Source organism: Gallus gallus, chromosome 13 (genome assembly GCF_016699485.2).
Source record: "Gallus gallus isolate bGalGal1 chromosome 13, bGalGal1.mat.broiler.GRCg7b, whole genome shotgun sequence".
Classification (NCBI taxonomy): domain Eukaryota; kingdom Metazoa; phylum Chordata; class Aves; order Galliformes; family Phasianidae; genus Gallus; species Gallus gallus.
The window spans coordinates 846,688-865,535 of NC_052544.1; the positions used below are offsets into that span (position 1 = coordinate 846,688).

The 18,848-nt window shown below is 56.9% G+C and overlaps 4 protein-coding genes across 6 annotated transcripts; 3 read left to right on the forward strand and 1 right to left on the reverse strand.

Moving 5' to 3' along the window:
• The first annotated feature begins 48 nt into the window (after positions 1-48).
• Positions 49-6,574, forward strand: TMCO6 (transmembrane and coiled-coil domains 6). 3 transcript variants are annotated; one of them, XM_015293538.2, is made up of 12 exons: positions 49-142; positions 228-358; positions 706-815; positions 891-1,074; positions 1,952-2,056; positions 2,656-2,741; positions 3,262-3,378; positions 3,886-3,997; positions 4,086-4,260; positions 4,736-4,830; positions 5,374-5,541; positions 6,039-6,574. In XM_015293538.2, the coding sequence occupies exons 1-12, from the start codon at positions 64-66 to the stop codon at positions 6,210-6,212; spliced, it is 1,536 nt and encodes a 511-aa protein (XP_015149024.1). In that variant the 5' UTR covers positions 49-63; the 3' UTR covers positions 6,213-6,574. The 3 variants fall into 3 exon arrangements, with proteins under 3 accessions (XP_015149024.1, XP_015149025.1, XP_040502975.1); XM_015293539.4 differs by having other exon boundaries at positions 94-358; positions 952-1,074; XM_040647041.1 differs by lacking the exons at positions 49-142; positions 228-358; positions 706-815; positions 891-1,074 and adding an exon at positions 1,106-1,354.
• Positions 6,502-7,923, reverse strand: NDUFA2 (NADH:ubiquinone oxidoreductase subunit A2). Its single transcript, NM_001302137.2, has 3 exons — positions 7,799-7,923; positions 7,616-7,722; positions 6,502-6,689 (listed from the first exon to the last, which is right to left on the reverse strand). Exons 1-3 carry the CDS (start codon positions 7,900-7,902, stop codon positions 6,598-6,600), a joined length of 303 nt encoding a protein of 100 aa, NP_001289066.1. The 5' UTR covers positions 7,903-7,923; the 3' UTR covers positions 6,502-6,597.
• A 79-nt stretch (positions 7,924-8,002) lies between these two features.
• On the forward strand, positions 8,003-16,348 carry IK (IK cytokine). Its single transcript, NM_001006145.2, has 20 exons — positions 8,003-8,078; positions 8,409-8,475; positions 8,636-8,728; positions 9,163-9,222; positions 9,767-9,934; positions 10,019-10,133; positions 10,382-10,452; positions 10,556-10,602; positions 10,827-10,990; positions 11,101-11,209; positions 11,634-11,673; positions 12,093-12,306; positions 12,616-12,634; positions 13,195-13,273; positions 13,568-13,648; positions 14,082-14,139; positions 14,571-14,659; positions 14,969-15,077; positions 15,681-15,715; positions 16,058-16,348. Exons 1-20 carry the CDS (start codon positions 8,063-8,065, stop codon positions 16,083-16,085), a joined length of 1,662 nt encoding a protein of 553 aa, NP_001006145.1. The 5' UTR covers positions 8,003-8,062; the 3' UTR covers positions 16,086-16,348.
• Positions 16,349-16,571: 223 nt separating this feature from the next.
• WDR55 (WD repeat domain 55) lies at positions 16,572-18,669 on the forward strand. Its single transcript, XM_015293535.4, has 8 exons — positions 16,572-16,611; positions 16,701-16,831; positions 16,913-17,013; positions 17,080-17,167; positions 17,244-17,423; positions 17,510-17,609; positions 17,712-17,881; positions 18,072-18,669. The coding sequence occupies exons 1-8, from the start codon at positions 16,594-16,596 to the stop codon at positions 18,391-18,393; spliced, it is 1,110 nt and encodes a 369-aa protein (XP_015149021.2). The 5' UTR covers positions 16,572-16,593; the 3' UTR covers positions 18,394-18,669.
• The last annotated feature ends 179 nt before the right edge of the window (positions 18,670-18,848 follow it).

Here is an 18,848-nt window from a genome sequence, read left to right on the forward strand (position 1 = left end):
GTTGGACGGGGGAGCCGGATCCGGTCACGCGGCGCCGCGCCCCGCCCCGCTCCTCCCGCGGCCATGTGGGGGCGGCGGCGCGGGGCCGGGCCCGGGGGCGGCGCGGAGGAGCTGCGGGCGCGGCGGCGGGAGCGGGAAGCAGGTGGGGAACGGGCGGTGGGCGCGGGGAGCGGCGCGGGCGCCGCGGCCGGGAGCCGCGGGGTCAGGATGTGCTGCTCCGCACGCAGCGCTCCGCAAGGCCCGGCGGGAGCAGCAGCTGGTCAGCAAGCGGCTCCTGCGGGAGGACGAGGCGGAGCGCGGGCACGATGGCGCGGGGGATGCGGCGGAGGCCGTGCTGGAGCCGGTCCTGCAGGGCGAGGTGAGCGCGGGATGGTCGCGACAGCGACAGGACGGGAGGCGACGGCTTCACGCTGGGGGCGGGTCGGGTTGGACGTTGGGAAACGTTTCTTCTGTGAGCGGTGATACAGCGGCGTGGGCTGCGCGGGGAGGGGGCGGAGGCACCGACCCGTGAGTGATCCGTGTAAGGGAGGTGGTCAGCGGGCACGGTGGGCGGAGCGGGGTTGGAGTCGCTGATCTCAGAGGTCTTTTCCAACCTTGGCGCTTCTGGCAGCCACCGGGGTTCTCTGTGGGCACGTGGGCTGTGCCTCAGCCGTCATTGCCTCCAGGGATGAATCTGAACCCTGGTGCTGCGCCGCTGTGTGGCAGGTCTCCGAGCTGCTCAGAGGCGTGCAGAGGGGCTCTGAGGATCGGAGAAGATGGCTGAGATGCCTCCGCCGGGCCCTGCAGAGCAAAGAGACGCAGCAGGAGTTCGTCAGGTGAGCGCAGCCCGGCCCCGCAGGGCCGCCCGTCCCGCTGCACACGGGTGGCAGCAGCTCGTGGTGTGCCCGCAGGCTGGACGGAGCTGTGCGGACGCTGGTCGGGCTGTTCACCTGCAGCCTGCCTGATGTGCAGCTGGAGGCGGCCCGCTGCCTGCACGAGCTGTCCCACTCCAGTGATGCTGCCGTGGCCGAGGCGTGCGTCCCCGTCACCTCCTACCTCCTGACCTACCTCTCGGGACACAGCATCGAGCTCATGGTAAGGTCCGTGCTCGCGTTGCCCTCTCTTGGCTCCCAGTAGGCCTCTGGGAGGACCTGTTTTGGCCAGCTGGAGTTTGCTGTGGCTCGTATGGAAGTGTTGGTTGGAAGGGACCCCCTGGAAGGCTCCGTTCCAGCCTTCGCCGTGGAGCAGGACTGCCCACAGTGCTGGCCCAGGGCAGCTGTGTCTTTGCCTGGCCCAGTCTTGGAAATGCACAAGTGTGGAGACCCCTGTCCCAGAACCAAGAAGATTTTGTTTCCATCATGTTTACACCTTCCAGGTAGCTGCAGGCTGATGGTAAATGCTCCTAAGCTGCCCCTAGGCCAGGCAAACCCGGCCCAGCACTCCTGGCCTGCCCTGCAGCCCTTTGTCCTGCCCCAGCCTCGTCGGCATCACCACTGGTGATCACCTGGGCTGGTGTGGGGCAGTACTCATGTATAGCCCTGTCAGCACTGAGCTCGGGGGAACACCCCTGTGTCACACTGTGACACAGCCCAGCACGCAGCGGCTTTGCATCATTCGCAGTCAGTTCCTCTGTAGCCCTGTGAGCCCCCCGTGGCAGCAGGCTGTGTGTGGAAGTGGGGGGCTGTGGGTCTCTGACTCCAACAGCGGGCATGTGGCCCGGCCTCTGATGCAGGCTGGGCCTGGCAGCGCCCACAGAAGCTGTGGCTGGAGGTGGGCAGTGCAGCAGCACTGGGAGGTCCCCGCAGAGACCACGGCACTGGGGGGAAGGCTGAGCTCTGCTGAGAACGGGGGTAGCTGGAAGAGGCCAGCAATACCCATCCGTGTTTGCCCCTCTGGAGCCAGTCTATGCCCTGCTCGGGTGGAGGGTGGTCAGGCTTGCATGGAGGGGATGACCTGCTCTCGGGTGTTTCAGGAGCTGTGTTTGTACACACTGGGAAACCTGGTGGTGGAAAGCGAAGTTGTGAGGAAGAAGCTTCTGCCTCAAGGCATTATTCCAGTGCTGGCATCCTGCATCCAGGTGGGTGAAGTAGCTCTTCCCACGCCCTTCCCCATAAAGTGACCTTTTCATAGGCATTCCAGACACTGGCTGAATTAGCAGCCCTCCTTCCAGGTGAGTAGAGACCCTTCTGCACAGGGCTGTCCTCTTGTGGGCAGAGGTCTCCCCTGAGCTCCCTGCACTGCTTTTTGGGGGTTCAGGTTACCACCTGATGCCTCTCTCCAGCTGAACTTCTCGTGTCCATCATCACCACGGCTTGCAGACGTTCTCTCATGCAGTGAGCTGTAGGCTTCTCCCCTCAGTGCAGTTTGGGCCCGGCAGGTTTAGAGGCCAACACAGTGAGCAGGGCTGCCACCTGCAGATCTAAGTGTGCAGAGCAGCACTGCTGCTGCGTTTGGCTCCTGAATCCCTAGAACTGCAGCCCCTGTGAATGTGCGTGGGGTGGGGGGACAGCTCAGGTATAGCCTGTTCACGAGGCCTGAGCTGATGTTACCACTCCCAGCCTGCTCCTGTGGAAGGCTGTGTTGCATGAAGGCGTTGCCCTTTCAGTGGCATGCAGCTGGTGCCTTGGGCCCTCCTGGCTCTGTGGTGGGTGTCACCTTTGTTCTGTTTGGTTGCAGTCCCCGCATGAGGCTGTGCTGGAAGGTCTGGGTTACGTCTTGTCACAGCTCCTCCAAGCCAAGGAAGCCCCCGCAGAGATCATTCCGTGAGTCTGAGCTTTGTACCCTGCACCAGCACGTGCCCTGGGGCCCTGCGTGGTATTTGCACGCCAGAGACAATGATGCATTTCCCATCCCAGTGATGTTAATAATTCAGAGCAGTCTCCTGCTGAACTATGGAGGCTGTTTTGCAGATCAGACTGCCAGGCTCGACTCTTTTCCCTCAGCTTAATCTGAGTGGATAGCTTTGGTATTTCAGTAAAGGACAGTGTTGAACGGGGTAGGCCAGTGGGGAAATTCTGGCTGTATTTCTCTGGCTTTGGAAAAGATCAGCTTGACAGCCCCCAGTGCCAAAAATGTGACTGCAGCCAAGGTGTTTGAGTGCCCCCAGGCCCTGGCACTGACAGGGGAGCCTTGCATCGTGCCTTGATGATGCTGAGACTGTCACCCTAGTCCAGGAGTGTTTTTGGAGCTGCCTAGCAGTTAGGGCTGATCTGTCCCCATCGGTTATCTGTCCTGCTGGTGCTCTGGCCAGTGCCTCCATTAACTCTGCTGTTCTTATCCCAGCTTGGTTCTGGACTCTGTTCTCCCCCAGCACATGCTTCGACTGGTTTGCTCTGGCCTCAAGTTTGGGACAGGAGCCGCAGTAGAGTTTGCATGGTGCCTCCACTACATTGTTTGTAGGTAAATGCTTTTTCAGGCTCATGTTGAGTTCCCTGGGGGCAGCCAAACACAGAAGAACAAAGGCTCTGCTGGCTGAAACACAAGCCTGCGTGGAGCCCATGGTTGTGGGTTGGGATTCTGGATTGCCTCCCCCTCACTCCTTTCCCTTTGGAAAGCATTTCCTCTCCCATCCCGGGCATTCCCAACATCCTATCTCTTAGCACACACATACTGTTTGCAGGATTTATGAGTTCGTGTACAGGGTGGTAACAGATGATAAACTCAAGACTGTTCCTAGTGCTCTGAAAACCCCTTGACTGCCTCCCCACATTTGGGTTTGTGTCCTTCTCTCCCCAAGAAAAGCCCCCTGAAAATCCCTGAGCTGCTGTGGTTGGCTCAGCACCACCTATCCAGCCTGACTGCTGCCAGCCGTCTCTGCCCCACTGAAGGGAAGGGACAGTGTGGGTGCTTGGAGAAGGAGCAGGGCTATTGTTTCCTGACCTACGTAGATAATGTTTTCCTTTGCAGCCATACAGCCAATGTGGAGCTGATGTCGCTGGGGGCTGTGCCTGCTCTCACCTCACTCTTGTGTGACATCGCTTTTGAAATCTCCCAAAGTGATTCCGAGGGCCTGGAGCTGGTAGGACACGGGCAGGATCCTAACCTTTCTTCTCGTTGCTTTGGGGATGTGGGCTGACTGAAAGGCGTTGTCTTTCATGCTGTTAAAGCTCATCTGCCCAGTTCTGAGGTGCCTCGGCAATCTGCTCGCAGAGGAGACAGGCCATGAAGTCCAGCCCCAAGATGAGCGCCTGCTTGTGGCCCTGTTCGTTGTCATGCAGTGCTACCTGCAGCAGCACCCGTTCATCATACCGGAGAGTCTCTGGCTGATAAACAACCTCACGGGTGAGTGTCCCCGTGAGGCCGTAAGCAGAGCTTGAGCTGTTGCTGCCAGGAACTGCCCTGACTGATGGCAGGCGTGGAGGTCGTTGCACGAGGAGCCAGCACAGCCATGCTGTGTGGTGACACCACCAGACCCTGAGGGACTGCCAGGTGGTGTCTCACATCATACAGGTAGCATGGCAGTGCTTTGGAGATGGAGAAGTGCTCTTTTCTAAGGCGTAACGGCAGAAATACTCCTGAATTAGCCAGGCTCTTCCCCTCATGCACGTTTCCCCATTGACTGAGTTTTCAGGATAGGTTTTGAGTTTGGTAAGATGCAATGAGAATCTGTCTGCTGGCACTTGGTGTGTCTAAGCTGGTCTGTTCTGTGCTGTGAGCGTACCTTGCACTTGCAAAGAGCAGTCAGCACGTACCAAGTCTGTCCCTCCTGCACTGAGGCCTTGATCTTATTAATGTATTTATTCTTTGCCCATCATAGCGGATGAGCCCTTCTTCTGCTCTGCTCTGCTCTCTATGGATTTGCTCCCAGCCCTGCTGCAGCTCCTGCCACATTCCCAGACAGTGAGCGTGTTGGTAAGGCCTTGCTTTGTGCCCTGGATCTATGGAAAGCTCTGAACCTTCCCGAACACAAGTCGTGTGCGTGCTGTGCTCAGGTTGAAGTTGTCTTGGGACAGTGCTAACAACTTGGTAAAAAGTCTGGTGTGGTGGTAACATCGTTGTGTCCTCTGAAGTCACTGTGTCTGCCTTGTCAGTCTTGTCCTGGCAGAGGGATCCCCTGCCTGGTCCTACTCCTGAGGACCCAGGACAGATGCTAACTTGGGGCCAGGCCCGTCTGCACCTGGGGTGGGCCTAGGAAGGCTGCTGCCACCTTCTTTTGGAAGACTCTAAAGGTGAAGGGAAGGGTCTGAAGGGATGCTCTCCTAATGGGTGGTGTGGTTGTGACTGCTCCAGAAGGATCTTGCTGAGAGAAAGCAGGACATGCAGATGAGCGTTGCCTCAGGGGATGGGAAAAGCTTTTGAAGAGCATTCAAAAGCCATCTGGGAGGACCTCTGGGGAAGAGATGAGGAGTTCTTTGCCGAGCAGTCCTTATTCACTCTCATGTCTTCTCTATGCAGGTCCTGACAGTGCTGTGCAACATAGCAGAGAAGGGCCCAGCCTATTGCCAGCAGCTGCACCAGCAGGCTGCCCTTCCCCTGCTGCTGCACGTTCTCATGGTACCTGACCCCGAGGTGGTGGGGCAGTGCCTGGAGCTGCTGCACCTCCTCTTCCTGCACTGGCCACAGGTAGGCCTGGGGCTTGTGGCCCACAACCCAGCACAGGATCTTAGGGCAGTGGGTGGGCATTATTATTTACACAGAAGTATTTTCACTTGTTCCTTCTCTCTCCCCACACTCCTCAGCACCCAAATGCACAGCTGAAGTGAGAACCACTTGTGTGACAGTTGGAAGCCCTTCTCTTGTCTCTGGGGGGGGGGGGGGGGCTCCTTTTTGATGATAATGATTTTTCTGTGCAGGTTACTTGCCCCCTTTATAAGTCAGTGCTATTATGCAGGGAGGCATTTTCTCCTTACTTCGAGCTCTGTACACTCAGACCAGTGATCAGAATGGCTGGATTTACCTGGCTCTGGACTCATGTGTCTGGCAGAGCTCTAGTGGATCCCTTCAGCCCTGACCCCTGTGCTGAACAAGGGGAATCCAGGCCCAGCACTGACTGGGTAGGCTGCAGGCACCTCAGCCTGGAGCAGCAGCCAGCCCACTCTCACTCCTCCCTCCTCACACAGGTTGCTGTTGACTTCGTCAGGCAAGGAGGGCACCAGACCCTCGAGCAGCACCAGAGCACCCCAGAACTCCAGGAGCGGGTGCGAGCACTGCTGGACATGGCCCTGCAGCCACAGGATGCCTCTGTGTTTAGTTCTCCATCTGCTGCATCATCCACCTTCTCCCAGATGATGTAACCTGCCCTCCTGATCTGAGGAAGAATAAACTGTTCACTCCGTGCCCTGCTCTCCTACACCATTGCCTGAGGGCTTGCTGGGCAGTCAGACTATTGGCAAGCAGCAGTTCTGGCTGTATAGGAATGCTGGTCCTGGTGTCAGCACTGCCAGGATGCCCTGTGCCTCCCTACTCCGTGGGGCAGAGTTAGATCTGAGCTGCAACCAGTACAGGAAGGCTCCTGTTGCTGCAGAGAAGACGTACAAACACTGCTGGATTCACTGCTACAGTTTTAAACCCAACATGCGATGCTCAGGAGAAGCACGTACATTTATGTGATTAAGTTAAGGATACACATCTTACATTAAAAATTACAAGTAAAGCATTCAGTATGTTTGCTGGCTGTCTTCACACCTTGCCTTTCACAATGTTCTCCAAGGCCTTGGCAACTTCATCCACACTGAGGTTATGCAGTGACACGCTTTTCTCCTTGCCAAACTCTGCAGAAAAGAGGAAGGGTTAGGCCTCGTTCTTTTTTTTCTGCTGGAAGGGTGAACCAGGGCCCTGCTTCGGGTTTCCCAGGGCCAACGTCTCATCTCAGGTCAGCATCACCACCCCACAGCACCCAGCACTCCCAGGTGCCTTCCTGTGCCCTAGTTACTGTTTCCCCCTTCCTCAATCCCACTGCTCAGCCATTCCCTTGGAGAAACCAACATACCCAACCACATTTGCTCTCCTCTTTTTAAATTTGTGGCACTGCAGCTGAGCAGAGGCCACTATGATGTCCCAGAGCAACCAACTTGGTTGCTTTTGGCCCATGTAAAGATCCTCACAAACCCCTCAGAAAAACTGTGCTGAAAAACGTACTGCTCCTATAGTAGCCCTTACTGGGGGCTGTATCTTCCTGCAAATCACAAAGAAGAGACAAACAGCGATACCTGCAGGCTTGCTGCTGGCACTAGGGGGTCTCCTCTGTTTACAAGGCGAGTACATCTGGGGGGACCTCATCACAGCCTTCCAGTACTTAAAGGGAACTTATAAACAAGATGGAGACTGACTTTTTACACTTCATGAGAACAACGGGACAAGGGGGAACGGCTTTAAAACAGGGGGGATTTAGGTCAGATGTGTGGAGGAAATCCCTTACCCAGAGGGCGGTGAGGCCCCAGCACTGCTGCCCAGAGCTGTGTGTGCCCTATGCCTGGAGGTGCCCCATGACACGATGGGCAGCCTGAGCTGGGGGCAGGGCTGGGGAGGACGTTTATGTGATGCTGGGGGCTTATGGGACAAAAGCAAAGCCCTTACAGAGCTTTCCTGCTCCCTTCATGGTGTTTGGTCTGCACACAGAGCACAAACACAACTCGCAGCACTAATGGGCTTCTTGCCGTCCAACCCCCGAGCCCAGATCTTGCCGCAGAGCACTCACCGTACCGCGCCCACAGCCGGGGCTGCACGCCGGAGCACTCGCGGATGAGGATGGGGAAGTCGGGGTTCGCCTGCTTCAGAGTCACGTAGTGCTGCTCGATGAACTCCCTGCCAAGGGCGGGCAGGTCGTCAGAGCCCCGTACAGAAGCCTCCTGCCCTCCCCTGCAGCCGACCCCGGGCTCACCTGGCGCCGCGGCTGCCGGCCGAGCGCTGGCACAGATGGACGCGGAGCTCCCGCAGGCTGCGGCCCAAGCCGCCCCCGATGCCCCTCACAACCGCCGCCGCCATCTTGCGCGCCCCTCTCCTTCTGGCAGGGCCGGGGGGCGTGGCCCCGGCGCTCGGCCAATCGGCGCGCCCGCCCAACTAACTGGCCAATGGGGGGAGGGGAGGGCGACGGGCACTTCCGGCACTTCCGGCGCGGCAGCTGAGGGGAGTCGAGCGGGTCGCGATGCCGGAGAGGGACGGTGAGGGGCGTCTGGGGGGGGCTGCGGGGCGCGGGGAGCGTTCCTGGGGGTGGGGGGCGGAACGTGGAACGGGGGGTGCTGGTGCGGAGCGGGGGACGGCGGGTGGCGCGGCCCTGTGGCGCAGCAGCAGCGGGATGGGGCGCTCGGGGGTGGCTGGAACACCCCAGGAAGGCGCGGGGCGGCGGACGGTGGCATCGGCCCTGTGGGTCTCGGCGGAGCCGCCGGTGGGTGTAACAGCCCGGTGACAGCTGGCACTGCCCCGAGCGGGGCCTGGGCCGCAGGGGTGGGCTGCAGAGGCCGGCTCTGAGCGCTGTTCCCTCCCGTCCCCAGGTGAGCCGTTCTCCAACCCCCTGGCCCCCGATGGCCACGATGTGGACGACGCGCACTCCTTCCACCAGTGAGTACCGTGCGGGGATCGGGGCAGGGCGCAGTGACTGCATTCTGCACACACAGCCTGGCGGTGCCGCCTGGGCACGTCATACAGGCAGACCCTCAGATCCTGCCGGCCCGGTGCAGCTTGCCAGGAGGTGATGGCTGCTCTTCTCACTTCCTTGCAGGTCCAAACTCACCAATGAAGACTTTCGAAAGCTTCTCATGACCCCTCGGGCGACGCCAACATCAGCGCCGCCGTCCAAATCTCGCCACCATGAGTGAGTAGGGTGTATTTCACAGGGCTGTGGGGCACAGCGTAGCCTTCATCCCTCAGGGCCGTTGTACCTGTCTGACTCTTTAACCCTGTACTCCGTAGTGGAGTATTTAAAGGCCTATGCTAATAAGTGTGGATGTAGGGCTCGGGGAGCAGAGCTTGACCTTGGTTTGTGCTGGGGTCTGTATGTTGCACGTGTGTGTTACTGGAGTTAGCATGAGAAACTGGTGGGTTGGAGCTGTTAGAATGTTTTACATGGGATTTAAGAGGCAGATTAGGTTCTTGCTAAGTGCAGATGTAAACTTTGTCCTCCTCATTGACATATTGGACTGTGCTGTTCCTGCCTTTGGGCTTTGTGATGTTCTGCTGTGACTGTTCTGTTATGCTGCCTGTGTTTAGCAGTGCAGGTTGTACCTGTTGTTTCTTGCCCTTTTCCAGGATGCCCCGGGAGTACAATGAAGATGAAGATCCAGCTGCTCGTAGAAGGAAGAAGAAAAGGTAAACATTGAAAGTGATACATCAGGGCTTTCCTTTGTTTGTTATGTACTTCCCATGGATGTGACTTTTGAGCTTTTGGGCTACCAAAGATGATGCTCAGTGGCCTGGATTGTTCTGGAGCTTTGGAGCCAAGTTGTATAAAAAAAGCTCAAGATGACTGACTGTCGCTGCCCAGGGGAACAGATGTGCAATAGCAGCAGCAGGGTGGAAATACAACTTTACCACCAGAAGAAGGGGACAGGCTCCATATGTGTCTGGTGGGGTAGAACAGTGGTAGGACACCTGCAGTAGTGACAGTGTCCTTTGGGACACATCTATGCAGCAGCACTGCCCTCAGATCTTTTCCTTTTGGAAAGGAAGACTGAGCTTCTCGTTACAACAGCTTCATCTTACCTGAGATGTTGTATCCCACAGTGCTTTAGTTTGTCTTTGGGGAAGAGATGGAGAGTGGAACAGGCATGTGTTGGGCATTAGAGGCTGTTGCATGAGCAGTGCACCAAACGTTGAATGTGTCACTAATGTTGGGCTGTTTCTCCAACCTCAGCTATTACGCAAAGCTGCGCCAGCAGGAGATAGAGCGTGAAAGAGAGCTGGCTGAGAAGTACAGGGATCGAGCCAAGGAGAGAAGAGATGGTGTGAACAAGGACTATGAGGAAACAGAGCTGATCAGCACAACTGCAAACTACAGGGCTGTGGGGCCCACTGCAGAGGCGTACGTGAGCTTGTGATATGGCCTTTTCTTAACAGTCTGCTCCAGAGTGGCTGTCTCATAACAGCCTCTGCTTTTGTTGTATAGGGATAAATCTGCTGCAGAGAAGAGGAGACAGTTGATCCAGGAGTCCAAGTTCTTGGGTGGTGACATGGAGCACACTCACTTGGTGAAGGGTCTGGACTTTGCCCTGCTGCAGAAGGTGAGTACAGATATCACCATGCTGCTCTTCTGTTATCGTGGCCTATCCAGCTGGCAGAGGTGGTGAGGAGGGGGTGGTAGTTGCTGCTGTCAGATGCTGTGACGTTGCCAGTGCATTTCTGGAATGCAACATCCTTTCATGGAAAGAATTATGAATGGCTGGGGAACTAAGGGCAGTGGCCTTGCTTCTTGTGATGAACAGCAGCGGTGTGATGTGGTCTGTAATGCACAACTTTACTTTGTGGCTAGGTACGGGCTGAGATTGCCAGCAAAGAGAAGGAAGAGGAAGAAATGATGGAGAAGCCTCAGAAAGAAACCAAGTGAGTGGTGGAGGATTTTGGACTCCTGAGTGCAGCTGCCTCTCAGTGAGGATGATGCAGAAGGGGCATGTGCTTAGCATGCTTAGTTTCTGTGTCTTTTCAGGAAAGATGAAGATCCTGAGAACAAAATTGAATTTAAGACTCGGTTGGGTAAGGCTTTGTGCATGTGGCTGTTCCCTACCTTATTTGTGTTGTGTTCTGAATGTGGGAGAAATACTGAAGTTGATGGAAGGAGGCATATAGACTATAGGAATTATGAACCTGAGGGCCCAAGCATGGCTCTTAGGAGCTGATTCTGATGTTTCTGATAAGCTAGATGTGGTTCTCTATGGGCTTGTCCAGTGCTATCTTAAGAGCATTTCTTTTCCATCCAGGTCGAAATATCTACCGCATTCTGTTCAAGAACAAAGCCTACGAGCGGAATGAGCTGTTCCTGCCGGGGAGGATGGCCTATGTGGTAGATCTGGACGATGAGTACGCTGACACTGATATCCCCACCACGCTGATCCGGAGCAAGGCCGACTGCCCCACCATGGAGGTACCCAGCCAGCTTCCAGGTTCCCTTACTGTGCTGGTTTGAATTGCCTGGAGCAAAGCTTGCGCTCTGCAGAGAGTCAACCACTTAGGAAATGGGCATTTCTCTTTCAGGCACAGACTACACTGACCACAAATGACATCGTCATCAGCAAGCTGACACAGATCCTCTCTTATCTCAGGCAAGGAACCCGCAACAAGAAGCTGAAGAAGAAAGACAAAGGTAGGTGCTGAAGGGAGCCAAGTGGAAGGCCTCATGCTTGAAGCCTATCCCAAGAGAATGAAATACATTTTGATTTCCTGCATTCCCTGCACTGTGGGGCAGTGAACTTGGAGGACAGTGACTTCCTGTTGCTCTCCAAACACTGCGTCCTGAAGGCAGGGTGTTCACAGCTGAATAAATGCTAAGAAAGTACAGCTGCAAGAGTGTCTTGTGCTGCTCTGTTCTTCCTGGTCTTAACCAGTTCCTTAGGGAAATGCCTTCTGTGGGGGAGGAACTTGATGGCTTGCTGTGGTGCTGAGCTGTGATGTGGCAACATAAGAGGAAGCTGGGAGGACATCCTCCAGGCCTGCCACTGTTTGGGCTGGGAAGCAGCACAGGTGGGGTGTGGAGCAACGTGCATCTTACTGCTCTTGTGTCCTTGCAGGGAAGCTGGATGAGAAGAAACCCCCTGAAGCTGATATGAAGTAAGTGCCCTTCTGCCACCACAGGCTGTGGGGTCAGAGCTATCTGCCTTAATGCCTTTCTGATCATCCAAGTTTGGAGAGTACTGGGCTTAGTGCATCTGAAGCAAGCTACGTCTTTGGACATGCTCTTTGGGCTGTTGTTAAGACAAGGTGGCTAAGGCTGGAGGCAAGCTTTGTTTTATTTCTTGATTGCGGCAGGCAAGGGCTGTCTCTTGTCCTGGTCCACAAGAGGCAAATCCAGACAACAGAAGAGAACAGAAATGCAGCAATACTTCTGACAGATGAAGAAGCCAGTTCTAGAGGGCATCCTTAGCTCTCTGTGATGATGCTTCACATTCCTTTGTCAGGTTCCAGTTCAAAGGGAGGTGGTTGTGGCTTCTCTTACACCACCTGTAAGTACAGGCTCTTTTCCACTTTAGCATCTTTGAAGACATTGGGGATTATGTACCCTCCACTGCAAAGATGCCACGGGATAAGGAGCGGGAGAGATACCGTGAGAGAGACCGCGAGAGGGACCGGGAGCGTGACAGGGACCGGGAGCGGGACCGGGAGCGCGAGAGGGACCGGGAGCGGGACCGGGAGGAGGAGAAAAAGAGGCACAGCTACTTTGAGAAGCCCAAGGCTGATGACGAGGTGGGTCTGCTTCTGAAGCATGGTGAGTGTGGCTGTAGGGTTGGTGTGGTCGTACTCCCAGTTGTGCCTATGTTCAGCTCATGTTGAGCTCTGTCTCTCCAGCCAGGGGCTGGTGGGTGGTTGAGTGCTTGTCCTCTCCCTCAGCAAGCAAGGAAAAGCTGGCACAGGCTGGTGGCTTTTATGACTTGGCTCTGTGTGCATGTGATTGCACGAGCAGTCTTAAAAGTGGAGCTGCAAGTCATGCAGCACCATCAGTTGCATGCTTTCAGCCCTCCCAAGTGACACAGTATCTCTCCCTTTTCTTTGCAGCCCACAGACATTGACAAAGGTGAGTAAAGTCTTGTGTTTACTTGAATGAGACTGGACATTGCAGTGAGGTCACGTGATGTTGCAGGCTGTTGAACAGCTGCTTGCCTCACTGTCTTGCTTGAGCTCCATTCTCCCAGAAACTGCTATGACAGAGGGAGTTGTCTGCTGTGGAAGGTGGGTAATGGAGTTAAGAGTCTCTTGCCTATGAGCTGCTGCAGGTCAGCCCTGGTTGAGGGTATACAATTATTTTTCTAGCAGCAAATCCACTTATGCCAGCTATAAGCTGAGGAGGATTCAAGTTCTTCCTAGGATCAGCCTTGCATTAATTACTTCTATCTGTGCTCAAACTGAAGTTTGCTGCTCACTGGTGTTCTCCAGCTTTCCTTCTCCTACCTTGTGTGCAGCCCGTGCTCCGGTCTGCTACCCCATCCCAGTGCTGTCCATTCCATGTACCCTGCAGCAGGCTGCCCTAAAGCTGCATGAACTGACCGTGCAGAAAGAGGCTCTTTCCAGCCCCAGGTGTAATAAGGTGAGCTGTTTCCCCCACCAAAACTCAGCCTGCTGCTTTCTCTGCCCCAGGACCTGGCTCTGCCAAGGAGCTCATCAAGTCTATCAATGAGAAGTTTGCTGGAGCTGCTGGCTGGGAAGGAACAGAGACATATCCTTTACTGTCTGAGCAGCCTGGCTGACTGCAAGGCCAGGCTTCCTCTGTAGGCCAGCTGTGCCTGAGTGGCTAAGTGGCTGTCCTCTCCTGTGGGAGGGCTCTTCCTTCTGTAGTAGAGAACTGCCACTTGGACTTTATTTGTTGTAAACCAAACATAAGCTCGGCAGTGTGTAGTTGTGCTAGGGCAGGCGTCTGCTGGGTGTGTAGGGGTCTGCTGTTTGCCTCACTGTGCTCAGACCTTAGCTGTACTTAAGCCTATCTGCTGTTGTTTTCCTTTACTGTTATCACATTGAAGAAGCCAGAAGACAAGAAGCAGCTGGGAGACTTCTTCGGCATGTCAAACAGCTACGCCGAGTGCTACCCTGCTACGTAAGGAAGCAGCAAGAAGCTGTGGGTTGGGAGCAGGGTGCCCTGTTCTCTTGCAGCAGGAATTTGCTCACCAGCCCCACTGCTCCTTGCTGGAAGGAGCAGGCCTTCAATTGGCTGTGGTGCCTTGCCAGTCTATGCAACTTTTTGGTAAAATGCTCCTTGAGTCCTTGGGTCTCTTATCTGGTCTTTGTTGTCAATGATTCTTTGGAACCTTCTGCCCCTCAGTGCTAGAGGAAAGCAGAGGTGGCTGAGAATCTTCTGGGTTGGAGGAACTTCTCTCTGGTTAGCTTAGTGTTCAACCTGAGGACATGAGAGATGGCTGTCACGAGCTCACTGCCTCATTAGTATTGACACCTGGCTCCAAGATTCTGATCCGTGTCCCAAAGACCGAACTCTGAGCACTTTCTGTGCTTTTTTGTTTTTCCCCATACAGAATGGATGATATGGCTGTGGACAGTGATGAAGAGGTGGACTACAGCAAGATGGATCAGGTAGGCTGCCATAAGCTGAGGCCAGACAGTGAACTAGGTAGGTATCACTGCAGGCCTAGATGGTCCCATGGGAGAGAAAGCAGGCTTATGTAAAGCACCGAATACCCTGGAGCTGGGTGCTGGCTGTGGTTTGGGGCTTGCCAAGCTACTGTGTGCTTGGGTCTAGGCAAGATCTGTTGTCCCAGGGAGCAAACATGGTGCTTTATGGCACTTGGGAAGAGGTTGTGGTAATGTATTTGTCTCAGTTCCCATTTCCATGGAATTTCCTCGCTGGGGCTTCAAGGGGAGATCTCAGAGCCAGATCCGTACTGGACTCATGAGTGTTGAACTGGGGCTGATGACAGTCTGAGATCTTGTGGGCATACAAAAGGCATGAACAGTCCTGGCCAGTGTCAACTGAGGAGCTGCTGAATCATCTCTTTTTGCTGCAGGGTAACAAGAAAGGGCCTTTGGGCCGCTGGGACTTCGATACCCAGGAGGAATACAGTGAATACATGAACAACAAAGAGGCTCTGCCCAAGTGAGTGCAGCACTTGTGAAGTGCTAGATGCAGCTGAGGAACGGGTTCTGGGTGGGAATGGCAGTAGTTGCCAAACCCAGGTGTTGGGGGAGCTTGAATCAAGAGCAACCCCTTGTGAGAGCTGGAGGAGGAGCCATGGATCCTGGGCTCAGTGACTTGTCTTTGCTCTTAAGAATGCCTGCCCAGCCAGTTTCCAGGGCGATAAGCTGGCTTGGTGGAGTACAGGCTTACAACTGGGTCAGGTGTGTCTGCTCCATCACCAGGCCACAGAACTGCACCAAGTGCTGAGCTGTCTCATTCCTTTCACAGGGCAGCCTTCCAGTATGGGATCAAAATGTCTGAGGGACGCAAAACCCGTCGCTTCAAAGAGACGAATGACAAGGCAGAGCTGGACCGGCAGTGGAAGAAGATCAGTGCGGTGAGTGCCTGGTGCTCGTGTGGCGTTTCTTTCAGGCTGTGAATTACCAACATATCCCGGGGTCAGGAGAACTCCCATCTAGCCCTCCACTTGCTGTGCTGGGCACTTCTCTTTGGTCTGGTTCATGCCCTTGCAGTCAGGCGTTGCTGTTGTGCAGGGGGGCTTTTTGCTTAGTACTGTGTAGCAAGTGCATGTGTCCAAAAGCAGCAGCTCCAAGCTGTCCAGGTGGGCTTGGAGGGGACAGGGCATGTTTTGTGGCTTCCTGTTTTCTAAGAAGCAGAGCTGGAACATCCAGGAGGAGGAGGTCTTGTCAGGATGAGCAGGCCATGAGCACCCCCAGTACTGTAGGGTGGGCTAGGAAAAAGTGAGAACAGATGCTAAACAAAAAAGTGACTTGTCCTTGATGGCCAAAATGGAGCAAAGGGAGAACAGGTTAAGTTTATCTGCAGCTTGTGGACAGCTTTGCTCCAGCTGTAGCTCTCACTGAGTGTGTCTTGCACCCTACAGTGCTTCTGCTGTTTGCTTTGTGCCTTATAGAGGAAAGGGGTGGTTGGGTAGCTGGCTGTGCACAAAGTATAACAGGCATTTGTGTTTTCTCCACAGATCATTGAGAAGAGGAAGAAGCTGGAGGCTGATGGGTTAGTAAAGTTACCTCTGCTGTTGGCTCAGCAGCAGGCAGTGTGGCTGTCCCTCCCCAAGGCTGCAAGGGGCAAAGACCTTTCTGCTGTCTCTTGGCAATGAGTCTGGAAGGAGGGGGGAGAACATCCAGCCCCTTCAGTGTGCTAAGCGGGGCACCTCTCCCCTGGGCCTTGGGTGGGGGCAGAGCAGACATAGGAAGTGATGACTTTTTGGGCTCTTCATCACTGTCACCTGCTGGGTGCCCTTAGGATGGTGCTCTGGACTTCAGTGCTGAGCCCTAGAAGGGAGGGGGAGTGCTGTCCTCCTGCAACCTCACCGGCCGTGTTCCCATCTCTTTCCAGGGTGGAGGTGAAAAGGCCCAAGTACTGAGGCTGTAGCTGCCTGCCTCCATCTGATCCTTCTGCTCCTGGAGCCTCATCCTGCTGGATGCTGTGTGCCCAGAGTGCGGGTGTGCCTCTGCCTGGGCTGCCGTTCTCCTTCACCCCCACACTGGCTTAATTCCTGCTCTGGGCAGCACACGTAGCCCCAGCCTCGTGCTGTGGGGCTGTGCTGGGGCTTTCCCTGAGTTTGTTGTACAGCTTGTGATTTGCAACCCTTGTAGATGTAATAAAGTTACCCTCAAGGCTTCTGAATGTGTGTACACGTGGAGGCAGAGTGGTGCATGGCTCAGTGTTGAGTCCGAGGTGGGGGAGGGGGGGAGCTGGCAACCGCAGCGCTGGCCGGGGGGGTGGTGGAAGGTTGAGCCCGGAGCGGGGGGAGGTAAACGTGTCGAAGCCGGGTTTCGAACCCGCGTCCTCCGCTTCAGTCAGCCCGGCCGCCGGGGGGCGCTTTAGCGCCGGCCGAGCCCGCGCATGCGCAGCAGTCGGCCCGCGGCGGCATGGCGGCGCCCGAGGAGGTGCGCGGCGGCGCGCGGTGCGGCGGGGGGCGGGGGGTGCGGGGCCGCGCGTCGCCTCACCGCGCTCTTTCCCTCCCGGCCGTCCGCAGGAGCCGCCCGCGGAGCCGCAGCTCCGGGACACCCCCGACGACATCTGCTTGGAGGCAGCGGCCAACGCCATCGCGCTGCACCCGGCGCGGGAGCTGCTGGCGGCGGGGGACGTGGACGGCGACGTGTACCTGTGAGTACCTGCGGGTATTGTGAGCACCCGCGAGTACTGCGAGTACCCCGCACGGCCCCGCCGCCTCACGGCCGCCCGCAGGTACTCGTACTGCTGCGTGCAGGGGGAGAACCGCCAGCTGTGGTCCTCGGGACACCACCTCAAGTCGTGCCGCGATGTCGCCTTCTCCCGGGACGGGCAGAGTGAGTGCGGGGCCGGGTGGGGGCCGGGGCCGGGCGGGGGCCGCGCTGACGGCGCTCCGTCCCCAGGGCTGCTCACCGTGGCCAAAGACAAAGCCGTGCACGTGCTGGCGGTGGAGGACGGCCGCCTGGAGACGCGCATCGCCAAAGCCCACGGGTGCGTGCCGGGCCGGGCCGGGCCGCGGGAGCCCCGGCTGCGGCTCAGCCCCCGGCTGACCCACGTGCGTCCGCAGCACGGCCCTCAACTGCGTGCTGCCCGTCGATCAGCACCTCCTGGCCACGGGCGACGACAACGGAGAGCTCAAAGTGTGGGACCTGCGCAAGGGCGGCGCTGTGCTGGAGGCCCGGCAGCACGAGGAGTACATCAGCGCCATGGCCGTGGACGGGGCTGGGAAGATCCTGCTGACCGCCAGGTACTGCGGGCTGCGACCGCCCGCGCCGTGTGTGCTCGGCGCCGCCCGCAGAGCCCCGTCCCGCAGCGCCGCTCCGTTCCCTGCAGTGGCGATGGCACCATGGGAGTCTTCAACATCAAAAGGCGCCGCTTCGAGCTGCTCTCGGAGCCGCAGAGCGGGGACCTGACGTCCGTCGTGCTGCTGAAGGTAAGCTCGGGGCTTGAGCTGCAGCCCGGCATGTGCACAGCCCCTTGCTGTGCTCCGGCTCGCTTGTTCTGCCCATGCCTCGGTCTGTGCCTTCTTGCCTAGCGAGGGAAGAAAGTGGCGTGTGGCTCCAGCGAAGGAACCATCTACCTCTTCAACTGGAATGGTTTTGGGGCCACCAGTGACCGCTTCTCTCTGAGGGCCGAGTCAGTGGACTGCATGGTCCCCATCACAGAGAGCATCGTGTGCACAGGATCCCTGGATGGGGTCATCAGGTCAGCGCTGGGGCTGTGGGATGCAATGGGGAGGGCCCTGGGGAGGGTGCAGAGTGAGATGAGCCTTGGAGGAGGGAGGGCAAGCAAAGCTTCTGCTCATGCCGGAAGGAATGCATCGAGCTGGAGGGGTGGGCTTGCGTTCCCCAGGGCTCTGCCCCTCACTGTGCTGCGTCCGTTCACTTTTCCCCAGGGCCGTGAACATTTTGCCCAACCGGGTGCTGGGGTGCGTCGGGCAGCACCTGGGGGAGCCCATCGAGCAGCTGGCCGTGGCCCCAGGCGGGCAGCTCCTGGCCAGCTGCGCCCACGACCAGAAGGTGAAGTTCTGGGACATCTCCTCGCTGGGCTCCATGGTGGTGGATGAGTACCGCAAGAAGAAGAAGCGGGGGGGGCCGCTGAAAGCCCTGAGCAGTAAGGCTGCAGGCAGCGGGGAGGACTTCTTTGCAGACCTGCGAGAGGAGCAGGAAGCCACAGCGGAGGCGGCAACAGGGAGCGACAGCGACGACAGTGACTGAGGGGCTGCGGTCCGCTGGTGGCCGTGGAGGTCCTGAGACTGGGAACAAGGCAGGGTGCTGGTGGTGATGGCGGGGCCTGTGGTGTGGACAGAGAGAGGAAATGGGGCGGTTCCCATCTGCTGTGAGGTTCCGCAGGGTCGGTGGGGACCGTGCCGTGTCCCCTCCAGGCTGCAGCAGAGCCTGCACCGCATCCTGAGCAGATACGTCAAGCATCGGTCAACTGTTATGCTTAGGCATCATCAGGTGTATTAAAAACGTAGTGCCTTTTGGTTCCTAGCAGCTTGTGCTGATGGCGTGTCTTGCCCAAAGTTCCCTGAGACTTTCCAGAACACTGGGATGTGCCTGCTGGGCACTGCGGTGATGAGAGCCCTGCTGATGGCTGGGCCAGCATCCCAAACAGGCAGGAAGCCTGCTTGTTTTTTTCCCCTTTGTGCTCCATGACAGAGCAGCACACC